At 50.4% G+C, this 15,559-nt stretch overlaps 1 protein-coding gene across 1 annotated transcript in view; it reads right to left on the bottom strand.

Moving 5' to 3' along the window:
• LOC144944594 (cytoplasmic phosphatidylinositol transfer protein 1-like) overlaps positions 1-12,853 on the bottom strand; it is a 185,176-nt gene extending 172,323 nt beyond the window's left edge. Inside the window, 1 exon segment of the mRNA XM_078872889.1 lies at positions 11,601-12,853. Within this exon segment, the coding sequence (XP_078729015.1) occupies positions 11,601-11,648 (48 nt within the window). The 5' untranslated portion in view covers positions 11,649-12,853.
• Positions 12,854-15,559: the final 2,706 nt, after the last annotated feature.

Raw genomic sequence — 15,559 nt, 5'->3', positions numbered from 1 at the left:
GGATAATCCGTGCAACAAATTAAATAAACTTAAACCACTTGGAGTATTGCACCGCGTCTGTAACACGTAACCTTAAAACTGTCGTTACATAATGCACAGTGCAGATTAGAACGCACCAGAGGCTGATTGCAAGAGACGTGAAGGAATGTGTCCATGTCCCACTGACGAAACGCAGACGTGCCCTCCTTGTCACTGATAACTCTCAACGTTTCTATTCAATCATATTGAAGGGTTGAGGTAGACACATCCTGCACCGTAGTGCGCTTTTATTTAAAGTGCCGTACCGTAAATACCACTCGGAAGTGGAAGTTATTGTGTTGTGCTTGAATTGGTGGCTACTTGGCACGAATAATTCCATTCAAAAGATGACTCACCATTGCGATACTCAAAAAACTGAATTTGAATCTAAATGTAACATGTCCTTGCGATGAAATGAGCTCCGTAGTCGGTGATTTCGTGCTCAAATGAACACTGAGGCGTTGTTCATCTCTTGAGCCAACGGTGGAAATTCCACATTTCTATGATGAGGAGGTAGGGGGAGGTGCGATGAATATTATCCATCAGACAATCACTATTTTACTTCCCCGCAAACAGTGGTGACAGTACACATTTTATAATAAAGGTTCTTGGGTTAGATCTCGTAAGTATAAATGTGACGAAACCTCCACCACGCGACACGGCCAATCAGTAAGGGATTTGTCACGTGAACAAAACGACAAATAGTTCACTACTTCAGCCCACTGGTGTGTTGGAGAGTGAATCCACAACATCTACAATTCGAGCACGACGTTTCGCTGCTAATTACATCCAGCATCATCGGGCGATTTTCCAGAATAGTGAAGCAATCCACCTGCTCCCGGTCTTAAATAGAGCGGTAGCAGTACGACGTCATCACTGAACCCAATCAGGTGCAGAGATCAGAGGCGAAGGGGGGGGGGTATTGTAATAATATAATAGATAGTAATCAGTTAATTAGTACGTGATTCCTCTATGAAGGAATTGTAATGTGCATTACTTAATAACTGAACCCAATCGCTGAACCCATTTGAACGACCCTGGACGGACGACGGACTGAGCCGGGGACGTTGACACTCTCCCTCTCGTTGGACGCGCCAGCTAACAGCGGCGGTGCGCGCGTCGCTTTGAAATTGTCAAGGACGTCGAAGGCTTCTTCTTCGTCGTGTCTCCTGCCCAACGTGCCCACACTGCGGCGGTCTTTTCCCCAACATTCAGCGCAGGCCGCCGCCCCTGGCGTTTGGCATTTGCCAGATCTTGAGGAGTGCCATTGCGGTGCCGCGGGGCACCTCGGTAGATGATCTGTGTGGTTTTGCTTCTCCTGACAAGCAAATTGGTCGGTTGCATAGAAGCACCCCCTCCTCACCCCCCCCCCCCCCCCCCCATGATTTCACGAGAGAGTTGCATCTACAGAGAACCACTCTCTTCACTCCGTGTAGGCTCTGCCATGTGAGCCATTTGTGGAATTGGAGCCCAGATGCGAGCCCCTTACTGGGTCGAGGTGATTCCTCCCAGGATTGCATAAAAGTGGTCACCACACAAAAAAAAACCAAAGCGGTTCAGAGGGGGGGGGGGTTCAACTTGAGCAGACTTGAGACCTTTACAGTTTCTGCAATTCCCACAGCAGAGGGGCTCACAAGATGGTTCGGGTAGCGTGTGTGTGTTTCTGCTAATGCTAATGGTGGGGGAGGGGGAGGTGATATGCTCAGAGCAACCGGTGGCCGTGTCCAAGAGGGAGTTCCAAGGTAGGAAGTAGTAACGTGGGAGGTGTGTTTGTTTCGTAACATCAGCAACGTAAGGTCAGACACTCCCACGTAAAGAGGCCATGCGTGCTTGCAACGAATGGGGGCCCTTGTATGAAGACATTCGATGAAACAAACGGAAAATTGCTCATTTACATTTCTCAGTCTTATTAGCAGTTAAGCTGCGAGATCGTTCAAATATCAGGGTGGGCCCGGCTTCTTGTCAACTCCACACACATGCTCTAGTTCAACTCAATTTTCAATTGCAAATACAATACATTCGTAAATACAGTACAAGGAAGTGAAACTACTCTGTTCCATCGTCAAATTCCTGTACCCCATTGTCACGACTGATCTGCAATCTATCTTGTTGTCGACGGTCTGCCCGGTAGAAATTCGACATTCCCATGGTGGTAGCCTGCAGCCCCTGCATAGAACAGCAATTCATAATAGAGGTTGTTGGGTTAGATCACGTTAATATATAAATGTGTCGTTAAAACACGCCACCACCCGACACAGCCAACTAGTAAGGGTTGTCACGTAAACAGAACGTGGACAATTCGTCACTAGTACAGCACACCGGTGTGTTGGAGAGCCAAGCCACAACATTTACAATCTGAGTATCACGTTTCGCCAGTAATTACAACTAGCTTCATCAGGCGACAGCCAGATTTGTGGATTCTTACTAGTGACGAATTGGCATGTTCTGTTTACGTGACAACCCTTCCTAGTTGGCTGTGTCGGGTGGTGGCGGGTTTAACAACACATTTTTATATTGACGTGATCTTACCCAAAAACCTCTATTATGGATGATATTGGTCGTGAAAGCCTACGTGTTAAACAGAACAGCAAATTGTTGACTTTTAACAAAAGTTCTGTACGTGTATAGTTGGGCCTTAAATTCTCACTCGATTTTTTTTCCGGAATGCTGCTATTCAGGCTTGGGAGCAGGCGTTACTGCCGCAAGGCACTACCACGAGAGAGCAAGATACGTCCATCCATAATAAATCAATCGCACATTGGCGAGATGGATGCGGCATGCCAAAATAATTGTCCCGAAACAGCGGTCCGGACTGTTCCGCCAAAAAATAAAACACTGCCTACACATAATTTTGCACAGTTGAGTGACTTTGCAGGTCAACACCTTCGCTGCAATTCGTGCATCACTGGTCTGAGTGAGTATCTTTGCACCACTGCAAAGTGTTTCAATGGCCACTGCTCTTGACAGATGTAAGACCCGAGTCAAAGATGCGAATGTGGGCCAACCTTGATATGGGGTTGGAACCGTCGTACCAATGTTTTGCTGGACCGCAGCCGGTAAAACATGTGTTTACTGTGCAATGTCCTTCCTAAACTAGACTATAAACTAAACTAATTTACCAGGTAAGGCCCACTGAGCTATATAGCTCTTTTTTCAGAAGTGACCTGGCCATAAATGATAGCTCAAGTGGCTTATCACGTGGACATTTATTGCAGCCAAATACTCGAAACACATGTTTATAAATGTGGAGAGTAAAACAGAACCCGGAGTAAAATCCACGCGACCACGGGGAGAACATGCAACCTCCAAACATGCAGGCGTCAGCATTGCCGATCGAACTCACGACCTCCTGCATACCAGGCGAGGTAGTTAACATCTCGCCACCGCGGTGCCCCAGGAACACTACGGTCTACATGAAGCCATCCTGATGACACACGATCCAAGATGCACATTTCTCCGTGTGTACAACTACAAACAGTTTTAGTTGAGCAGGCCTTCCCCAACTCCTCCATAACCAAATCCCACAAATTATGCTAACTGCCACTATAACAACCATCCACTCTTTATTTCAACCACTATCGTCTTATCTGTTACCTCCGATTAGCATGGTTGGCTACGTACGGTGCGAAAGAAGTTCAACATGCATACGTACATCTTAGGTACAATTTTATGATCGTTTGTAAAGCACCTTGGAATAAGGTGCTAAATATACATCTACATAAAATAAGATGTCAATTAGTGCTTGTCATCTCCTTGACTCTTTTTTGTTCGCACGCCTCAACTAACTGCACAGTTCTTGCAACGAGTCTTACATTCACAGCACATTGTTGTCAATCCATGGCCAGAGGGGGGACTCCCCAATAGCTTGTGGTCCGTGAGAAATGTTTGACCGTACTTTGTCACGCCGGTTTGGTGAAGGAGGGAGGGGGAGCCCAGGACGGCAATGCATTTCGTTTGTTCTGCACTCTACTGCCCACAACGCCCACTGCACCTACTGTGTGTTGTGCAGGTTGTGGTCCACGCACCGCCCATCCGGGCACTACCCCCTGGCTCAGACCTGCCAGAGACTGGGCACCTTCTGGGCGACTTTGGTCAGGCATGAACATCAGTCCGCAGTTATTAAAACAAACATATATATATATTTTTAAACCATGTTTGAGTATTATTTCTAACTACAGTACGTGAAATTTCGATTTAAAGCTTTCGTGACTGCAGGGATTCATTTTCTTGGTTCTTTCGGTAAAGTCACGTAGAAGGGAAGTAATAAAATAATAAAATAATAAAAATAAAACATAATAAAATAATTCTCACGACGTTAAGGCCACAACGCAAGCAGCCGTCCTCAGGTGAAGACGGCTGCTTGCGTTGTGGCCGAAACATCGTGAGAATTATTTTATTATGTTTTATTTTGTATTATTTTATTACTTCCCTTCTACGTGACTTTACTGAAAGAACCAAAGAGTATCGATTCCTGCAGTCACGAAAGCTTCAAATCAAGATTATTTATTTACTGCTTTCTTTTTCTCTGTTGCTCTAAGAATAACAAAACGTCATGTTGCATGATAAAGCCAAATGCCTGTAGCTCAATTTATCTGCGGTGTTAAGTGTTACCTTACCATCGTGGTGTTTGTGCAAAGTATTTTTTTTATAATTCGAATAGATCAATCATAGCTGTACGTGTTCCAAGGCAGCATCTTCAAAGTAAAAACAAAAATAGAAATGAAATCATCAATTTAGATAGAGTAAAGTGTTCCAAATTGGCTTTCACACACATTCGCAAACACACACCAATTCACCACTTAAAACGCATATTAGCACACTTATGGGCATTGCGTGGTGTAATTTATCGGTCAAATAAAAAACAATACGGATAATCTCAACAACGTCGCTTACGTTGAACCTGCTGGAATAACAAACACGGGAACTGTATTTACCAACAGCCCACAGCTGCTGCGTCCATTAGCGGGGCGCTGGAAAGGTAAAATTGCTGCTATCGATGGTACAGATGACATTTCATATCCACTGCGTCTCCTATCTTGCCACCATCAGCACTTGCGTGCACGCACGGTCAATTTACAGCGAGGAGTCGCTGCTGCAGTTCAGCCGGGCAAGGGGACACCTGCCAGCAAATTGTAATTTATCGCACGGTATGTATTTTACACACTAAACAAAGATTAAGATCCCCCGTATAGCCTTAACAGACTTTTGAGGCAAGTGCTGTTAGCGAGTAGCACCTATGAAGGCCGGAACGGTACACGTGGGGTGGTGGGTGGCCAGCCCCACGCCCGGCCGCCTTTGTCTCCCCAGTGGCGATGCTTTTACGCACCGCACCAGGTACTCATTTGAGGCCGAGTCGACCTAGGGGAGGCCCAGGACCGGTTAAAATAATCGTCACTGGGTGATGGCCTTGAGCGGGATTCGAACTCGGGTCGCTCGAGTTCGTAGAGCAGTGCGCTAACCGCTACACCACCGCTCCCCGACACTATGCGCGCGCGCGAGCGAGCGAGCAGCCGCGAGGAATGGTTGGGCTAAACAACGAATTGCCAGCATTAGAAGCTGGCCCCTCATCGCTGCTTTGGCACGTACGTTCGCCGCGGTGCTACTGTGGGGCTCCTGGCAAAACGGGGGGGGGGGGGGGGGTCAGAGGTGATGCTAAACAAGCTCGATTTGTTTTTTTTATTGAAACGTCACGGTGGAACCTTCGACACCGAAGTCACTGAACAACAACAGCAGCGGCGGCAGCAGCACCAAAAAAAAAATCCGCGCACCTTTACAATCTCAAAACAAATACGCGTCGGCTCTCAGACTCCAATCAAACGCACACTAGCGCCCGATGCGACGTAGCCCGAATGTCTGCGTCTCTTTTTAATCCAATTACCCCGAACATCTGTCCGCGCGCGGCCTTAATTGCGTGCAGTTGTTTTCTTTTTTAATTTGCATCGATTTGTGCGTATTTTTCTTTTGGGTCCCATTATTTACTGTTTAGTGAGACGCGGCGATCTCATTTTGGAATGGGATTCCAGTCAAGTTGGCAATTTCAGGAAGGAGTCCATTGGGGAATGGTCGTCCGCTTGAAACCCACCGGCAAAGATGCTCTTTCTCTCACGGCAGCTGATCTTGTCAAGGAGCATAACGCAGCATCACGTGAACTCCGGTTTATCCTCGCAGCAGCGGCTTTTGGCGAGCCATCGGACAAAGACAGTCACCGCATCGCGCGCTTTCAGATTTGCTTCTGCGGCCGTCTGGAACGCTCTTCCTTCCGACATTAGGAAGCCACTGAAGCTATGCACTTTTACATCATTTAGATCTAAAACTCATTTCTTTAGAAATCTTTTTTGTCTTTAGTTTGTCGTCGTCGTCCCCCCGCACCTCCAATTAGCACGGTCGGCTACGTACGGTGCGAAAGAAGCCCAACATACACGCGTGCATACGAAGCAGCCAGCCAATGACACCGAACTGTGCGTCAGCGTTCAAATACACCGCAAGCGTGCGACGCCACGGAACATTGGATGCGGCGCCCTATTTCGAGAAGCACCTAAGATTAGCGGAAGCCCCTCTATTTATGCAACGATAACGCCTCCGCTCAGCGCACGTGCAGATGGCAACATTGAAAAATGAATGATTGGCGATCTCGCGACGAAAGCAAAGGGGCTGCGTGTGTGTCGGCACGTTGCTCGCTCACTCCACCGTGCGCACCTTCCTCCTCGTTCCTCTCTGCGATCGCTTGGCGTGAACTGAAGCGTGCTCGGTGGGTGATGCCAAGTCGGGAGATAGATGCGTGCGGGCATTCTTTATTTGGCTTTTCAAATGAAATAAAAAAAAAAAGTCGCGTTGAAAGTGCACAGGCGAGCGCACGTGAGCACTCATCTGCACCTTTGCTTGTACAGCGATGCCACGGATGGAAGGAATTTTTGCATCAACGAAAATGCAGCAAATTCAAGTGCAATCCTGAGCAATGTGTCTGTCCGGCTCGAGCTTGACATTGGAACATTGTTGTAAAAATTAATGGGTCGCACATGCTGTATTATCGCATTTTATTGCAAATTGCACTATACAAATTACGACCCTCTTTCTTCTCAACAGGTGATTGATTATTGTGGAAGCTATGGCCCCATATCTCACCGACGAAGAGATATTTAATAATGAACGAGCGCACCGAGATTGGGCGGGAGTCACGTAGGAGGCACTGACGTGAAATGCCGTCTCCTCTCGAACGTCTCCCTCGTCATTTTGACGGGTCACCTTTAAGTGGACCGCCACGTCGAACACTCAAAACCGTTGCGCACATCGCAAATGCGTGTTCATCCGGCGTGTCCGCGATCGCCGAGCCATGCGCGCACGGGTGGCCTCCTCTGTGACCTCGTGCAGTGCTCGTAGCCCTCCGCTGACCTGAGCCAGTGGACGGCCATCGACAATACGCGACGTTGTGTGTGTCGTGCCGCAGCTGCGGTGTCACGAAGGCACCTCCCCAATGGTGCAGGTTCACTGCACCGGAGACCTTGACCAGTGTCTGGAACCTGTCCACCCCCCCCCCCCCCAAGGCCGACGGACGGCGTGGCAAGTTGAGGCCAGGTGGACACCGCTGTCGGATGCGCGATAAGGAACTGGTTTGGATGACGTGTTGCAAGCCGGATAATGCATCGGGTGTCGAAACAATTAAGCCAAATCGCGTTTTTCGCGCTCAAGCGAGCATGACGGAAGCGTTTTAGGCCAATGCTCAATGCTGTTGGTAGCCCTGTGCCGGCAGTGGAAATTCTACTGGACATCTGTGAAAACGACCGAACATCTGTGAAAAAAACAGCTTTGTAGCTCATCGGATTCCTCTAGTATAAATACTGATTCTGATTCAGTTGCCATGACGGGACGACGACTGCCGACTTCACCAAAAGTCAAAGCAGCCGCAAAACTGACGTCTTGACAAAATGCCAAGCACACATCGCTTTTGTGATCCAGTCCCCATTGTGAGCGCTCGAGGCAACGACACGTTTGCATTGGACAGAAGCAGCATTCGCCAAATGCGTGAATCATGTCCTGGTGCCTCGGGAAATCCACGTGAAGGGAGGTGAAGGCGCAGCCCTGCAATTGCTGGCTCACGTCACTGCTGGCGGAAGGATCTCAACCAGAAGAAGTTCTGGGGAGCACCCTTAGGGTGGTGATTCGGTTTACTCCTCCGCGACGGCACAAGGATGTGATTTCACCCCACCACACGCGACCCCATGAACCTTCGAACCGGTAAACCTTTGGATGCTACGGCGGTGTTAACTACCTCGCCTGGTACACAGGAGGTCGTGGGTTCGATCCCAACCCTGACGATGCCTGTGTATTTGGAGTTTGCGTGTCTCTCTCTCTCTCAACCGTGGTCGTGTGGATTTTTCTCCGGGTCCTCCGGTTTTTTTTTGAGTCAACATCACCCGTGAAGAGGATTTGGCTGCTTAGGCATTTCCACACGATTATTAAAGCCAGAAACAGAAGACCGTTGCGTATATAACTGTTGCAACCACTGTGGCAGCCCCAAACCAACCGAAGGTTTATTTGGTAAAGTGTATACATACGGAAAAATAAAATCAAACGTGGTTTCACCCCCCCCACTCCTGCACCCTGTTTAAACATTCCACTAAGCAACCGGCCGGTTTGAATTACATAGTGGGGGGCTGGGGGGGCTACATTGGGGAACGCGTTTAAGTAAACACCGTCATCCCTCCGCTCCTCACAAACCCCCACCACGAGACTCCCCCCATGCCCCACAGTAATTGTAGGATCATGTTTTTCTTTTGTATTCCAGGCGAGATTCCGGGACCAAGCGTGGTGGTGGCAACTCCACGCGCCGTTGTTGCTGCGTGCCGACGATTTACACGGTGCCGAATAAACTCTCTCCCTCCCTCTCTCTCTTCGTCCCTTCCGCGAGCCGAGTCGCTAGGAGGGCGATCGCTTTGTCTGCCTTTCAAGGGACGAGGGGTCCATAATAGAGGCTTCGTTGGGTTAAATCGCGTAAAGATATAAAATGTGACGCCAAAACCTGACACCACCCGACACAGCCAACTAGTAAGGGTTGTCACGTAAACATAACGTGGCCAATTCGTCACTAGTACAGCACTAATGTAGTGTATAGTGTAGTGTATAGTGTAGTGTACAGCAGTGCAGTGTATAGTGTAGTGTATAGTGTAGTGTATAGTGCAGTGTATAGTGTAGTACAGCACATCGGTGTGTTGGAGAGCCAAGCCACAACATTCACAAACTGAGTACGACATGTCGCCAGTAATCACAACCAGCTTCATCAGGCGTCAGCCAGATTTGTGGAGAAGTCCACCTGTTTCGTTCCTTAGGGGACATCCACTTAGTACGTATGCATGGAGGGGGGTTAACCCAAATGCGTACGCTTGCGTATGGGGAGGATCTACTGACAATGTACGTATAGGAAACGGGGGGGGTGAAGCCTCGATAATAATTTGTCTACATTGGCCTTCAAATGAGTTAGATAGTTCGGCCGTGGACTATCGGTTTGCTTAAACACGTGAATATTATTAATCCTTGATCGTTTCTACATGGATTACATATTCTATAGGATTCGGGGGGGGGGGGGGCGGGGTGCATCAGGCGAACGTACGCAGGTGGGGGTGGGGGGTGTAAAAAGTCCGCGTGCGTACAGGGAGAGGGGGGGGAGGGGTCAAGTTTTGACAGATGACAGATTTTTGCGTTCCTACTCAATGGATGGCCCCTTACATCGAGGGGTAAATGTGGTGCCCACGCTTCTACGCTCTTGCGCAAAGTGGGGGATGGGGGGGGATTACTGAGTCAACGTACATTATGCATGCGCATTATGCGTTGGGATGAGGGGTTGTTGTTGTTGTTGTTCTGTTGTTGTTGCCGTCTCTCCTGCACCACTACGAAGAGGAAACCACACAGGCGATTTTTCACGTTCAACGCTCGGCTCACCGCACGCCGTACGCGAGACACCCACGCAGTGGATGCTACGATACCGCGACGATTATCTGAACCGGTCATAGCCCCCCCCTAGGTCGACTCAGCCTCAAATGAGTATCTGGTACGGTGCGTAGTGAACATCGCTACTCGGAGACAAAGGCGGCCGGGCGTGGTGCTCGCCACCCCACCCTCTTGTGCGCCAGTGTCGGCCTTAATAGGTGCTCGCTAACGGCACTTTCCCCAACACATCAGGCTATACGGGGGGAATCTTTGTCTTTATACGTCAGTCAGTCCACTGCGGGCAGTGTGACGGCTTTATTTGGCCATACTTCACCCCCACGCCGGCAGGCGCAGAGGACAATGGATTGTGCTGAGCTGCGCTCTCCTGCCGACGATGCCCACCACACCTGCTCTATGCGCATTGGTGGAGCGTCGCCCCCCAATCTGAGCGACTATCCAGGCTCAACCTCCGCTTAGCATCCGAGGTCTGACGGCACCGCGAGCACGTGGGGCGTTTTTGGTGGTCGTGGGTGCTTCGTTGCATATCGTCGTCGTCGTCGTCTTCTTCTTACGCGTGTGGCTGATTTAGATGCAGAGCAACAAACAGACATTTCACATTCAGGTGGTGAAAGCCAGCTGAGAGCGTCTATTACGATGGCCAGTCAACAACGTGCGACTATCATCGGCGGCGGTGGCTGTTTTTGTGTCCAGCTTCTGACATGAGTCGAGAGAAATAGAAAGACCATTTGCCCCCCCCCTCCCCCTGATCAGAATGGATTTATTCCATCAACGTTCAAGCCGGTTTCATCACAGCAGGCGCGAGCTCCACGCTGGGCAAGCGTCTCTTGTGGATATCAACAACCGACAATTAACCACGTACAGCATGCGGTTTACAATTTAACCAAAAAAAAAAGTGCAAAGATTTAATTCGGGTTTAGTGTCGGCGTTCAAATCATCATCCTTAGCAAGTAATCCCGGTGCCAAAACGATAATTCCCCCCCTAACGAGGTCACGGTTAAATTCACTTTATGCGAGATAGAACGGTGCTCGGACTCAACAGCAATGTTTTTTTTCGTATCGCATTACGAAGCCTGGTCCCGTAATAGGAACGTGGAATGACCACTATTGTTCCCAGTTGCTGTCCACGGGGGGTGGGGGCGGGGGAGATGAGCGCCACCCCACGCCCACGTTGACAGGGACACTTATAACGTTTGACGGGCAATTCAAATGCGGAGCGGTGGGGCAGTGATTAGCGCGCCAAGCTATAAACCCCTAGCCGACCTTGGTTTGATTCCCAGACAAGGTTAACGTCAAATCAACGGCTTGTGGTATCTGAACCGGCCCTGACCCCCCCCCCACTCCCTTCACCAACGCGTACTGCTCTGCTGGTGAAATGTGATCAATGAACCCGACGGAATACATCTCATCCAGGTATGTGTTGACAAAGGGCAGAATATTATGATTTAATATCAGTCTTATACAAACATTCTACTCGCTTTCACTGCTCGGCTACACAGCGCGCGCGAATGATGCACACACAGCACAGCACACACATGGATCACCACCACCACCATCATCAGCATCAAATAAAACTGCAATGTTCACAAAGCGCGATCGAGAGACAGAGAGAGAGACACGCACATGGGGGAGAGAGAACTCACCTCGTCCACAGTGAGCGGCATGCAGATCCGGTATTCTTTCACCAACATGTTTAAAGTCCTCTTGACACCAACGTGTAGCAGATGATGGTGACAAGGCGGTTGCAGAATCCCTAAGACCACGCAGCCCTTTGTGCGCTCGGCTGTGCGCCTATGCTATACCCCTATGCTTTGCGTGGGCTAACCAGACACACACACACGCACAATAGCCACACTCTCTTCCCTTACAAGCACAATCCTCCTCTACGCTGTCAAACGAGAACCCTCCTCGGCGAGCCTCGAACGCCTGGTCGCTTCTTTTTGTTCGAACAAAGAATAATACTGATTGAGACAAGCGAACGAGGTCGAATTCATGCCGCACTCATCACCACCATCCTTGTCGAACTGATCATCATCATCACCACCAAGCCACTGGTGACGCGAGCTGATGGTGGGCTGATGAGAGCCCGCGATAGCATTGGGGGGGAGGGGGTGGAGGGGGTTTGTTTGGGTTACAGAGTCACAATGAGGAGTAACCCACACGCGTCGATCGGTGTACGTGGCGAAGACCGTCGCTTAACGCTGCCGCTTTACCGAATGATGTTTCCGTTGCTTGAAAATCTGAGACGTAGGCGAGCAATTGAACCGCCTCTCCAAACCACCCCGGTCTGCGGTGAACGGTTCGTTCTCTCTATCAATAATTCCCGCGCGTCAGCGTATTGCGCGCCTAAGTAGCGCGATGCACGCACTGTATGCGCACCGCACGCCCACGGCACCGCACGTGGACACCGGGACGCACGGCCGAGCCGAGCCGAGAGAGAAGTCGCTTCAAACTATTTCGGCCAACTGAGCGGAAATACCAACGCGTGCGACCAAGCGAAACGAAACGGAGCCCCACTCGAATCACCACTGTCACTACCAGCTACGACTACACGCGCTGCGCTCGGCTCAAGGAGCTGCTAAGACTTCCCATCGTGAAACGTTCGAGCCCTGCAGACTTCCTCGTAAACCCAACCCACATGCGAGCCCCCTTCAGCCACTGGCACTGGACCGGCTTGCTTTAAATCGGCACTTTTGCTGTTGTTGTTGTTGTTGCACACGAAGAGCGGCGCAGACTCGTGTGGAAACAGAAGACAGAGGAGAGGAGACGAGACGTACGCAGAGCGACGGAGGAGGAGAATGAGGAGGGGGAGAGCACAATTCGCACCGCCCGTGCTGCCCGTGTCCGGCTTCTCTTTCCCCACCGCTCTCTCTCTCTTATTCTCTCAATGCGTGTGCACGGAACGCCACTACAAAGGCACCGCCCCCCTTCCATTGTCCTCTGTGACGTCACGCGAGATGAGGCACCCCTCCCTCCCCCCACACACAGAGCGCGTGTCCGCCGGAGGGCGCCATCGTGCGTGATGCTGCAAGCCAGTGGTTTGGGGGAGTCGATAGGTCACGGTCTCAGCGGTGGGAGGGATCGGTGGGAGGGGAATATTTGTCAGAGATTAGCCCCGGACAGCTCCGACTGAAATCAAGCCCTTTCTCTCTCTCTCCCTCACCCGAATCTGTAGCACGTGATACATCCGACGTCTCTTGCAAGAGGTCTGTCCGGCGTGGAAGAGGAGGCCAAACACCTCCCCCCCCCCCACTTGAGAAGGGGCTTTCTCTTGAACTCCCCGTAGTGGAGGCCCTTCCTTCCAACAGCAGTGGCGTGGGCAAGGAAACTGCAAGGCTGCACCTTGTTCGCTTTTTAGGCAACGACCTCGTATAAATATCAGAAACCCAAAAGTCGATGGACCGGTAATCAGACATACAGCTGCGTTTTGGAAAGCGGCGAGTCACTCAAATGCGGTGAATAAAAAACGACGTGGACATTTTGATTCATAGAAGTTGCGGTATTCCTCCTCAATGGGAAGGCAGTGGCAGTGCTGGGGCGTCACCGCCCTCATTGATGGATATTGAAGCGCAGTCCGCAATGAGAATGCTGCGGGTACTAGCGATCATGGATCACGTGATCCCACACTGCCCCCTGCACCACCGATTCACGGATCACGTGATCCCACACTGCCCCCTGCATCACCGATTCACGGATCACGTGATCCCACACTGCCCCCTGCACCACCGATTCACAGACGACGGATCACGTGATCCCATACTGCCCCCCTGCACCACCGATTCACAGACCATGGATCACGTGATCCCACACTGCCCCCCTGCACCACCGATTCATAGACGACGGATCACGTGATCCCACACTGCCCCCCTGCACCACCGATTCACAGATCACGTGATCCCACACTGCCCCCTGCACCACCGATTCACAGACCATGGATCACGTGATCCCACACTGCCCCCCTGCACCACCGATTCACAGATCACGTGATCCCACACTGCCCCCTGCACCACCGATTCACAGACCATGGATCACGTGATCCCACACTGCCCCTCTGCACCACCGATTCACAGATCACGTGATCCCACACTGCCCCCTGCACCACCGATTCACTAACGACGGATCACGTGATCCCACACTGCCCCTGCACCACCGATTCACGAATCACGTGATCCCACACTGCCCCCTGCACCACCGATTCACAGATGACGGATCACGTGATCCCATACTGCCCCCCTGCACCACCGATTCACAGACCATGGATCACGTGATCCCACACTGCCCCCCTGCACCACCGATTCATAGACGACGGATCACGTGATCCCACACTGCCCCCCTGCACCACCGATTCACAGATCACGTGATCCCACACTGCCCCCTGCACCACCGATTCACAGACCATGGATCACGTGATCCCACACTGCCCCTCTGCACCACCGATTCACGGATCACGTGATCCCACACTGCCCCTCTGCACCACCGATTCACAGACCATGGATCACGTGATCCCACACTGCCCCCTGCACCACCGATTCACAGATGACGGATCACGTGATCCCACACTGCCCCTCTGCACCACCGATTCACAGACCATGGATCACGTGATCCCACACTGCCCCTCTGCACCACCGATTCACGGATCACGTGATCCCACACTGCCCCTCTGCACCACCGATTCACAGACCATGGATCACGTGATCCCACACTGCCCCTGCACCACCGATTCACGGATCACGTGATCCCACACTGCCCCCTGCACCACCGATTCACTGACGACGGATCACGTGATCCCACACTGCCCCTGCACCACCGATTCACGGATCACGTGATCCCACACTGCCCCCCGGCACCGTCAATTCGTTGGCAGTATCACCGGCATCCGCCAAGCCTCCACAACGGATACTGCATGGCTTAGTAACATCAACATACGCGAAGATAATGTTGCAAATGTCACCTTGCCATACGAAAGTAAGAAGTGCTGGGTGCGAGCCGGTATAGGGGATCTGGCGCCCCCATCTGGAAGATCTGGGGCGGTGGCACCCATATACTATAGCCCCCCGCCACCCAAACAATAACAATGTCATATTACACCATTGGAACCTCATTTGCCAGTAAAAATATGATAATTTGTTTTTTTACCCTTCTATCTGGCAACAAAACTGGCACCAAAAAAAAGTGTCAGTTTTGTTGCCAGATAGAAGGGTAAAAAAACAATTATCAATGTCATATTATTTAGGTCTTTCGGTAAAGTCACGTAGACAGGTTTAAATTAATACAAATGAAATGAACAAAAAACGACGACGTTTCGATCACAACATAAGCGATCGTCCCGATGACGTCCTGATGACGATCGCTTTTGTTGTGATCGAAACGTCGTCGTTTTTTGTTTATTATATTTTTTAATAATTTGAACCTATCTACGTGAATTTACCAAAAGACCCAAAGAATATGAATTCCTGCAGTCACGAAAGCTTTAAGTCAAGAAATAGCAATGCCAATTTACGTGTTGGAGATTTGGAGATGAGAGGGTAAAGTAGAAAGGGGGTAGGTATGAGACAATTTATCTTATTTTAACAGGAACACATGAATCGATTTCATAGTTCCT

Source organism: Lampetra fluviatilis, chromosome 35, assembly GCF_964198595.1.
Source record: "Lampetra fluviatilis chromosome 35, kcLamFluv1.1, whole genome shotgun sequence".
Lineage (NCBI taxonomy): Eukaryota > Metazoa > Chordata > Hyperoartia > Petromyzontiformes > Petromyzontidae > Lampetra > Lampetra fluviatilis.
The sequence above is the reverse complement of the archived record's forward strand: the minus strand, read 5'-3'. Positions and strand labels throughout refer to the sequence as shown.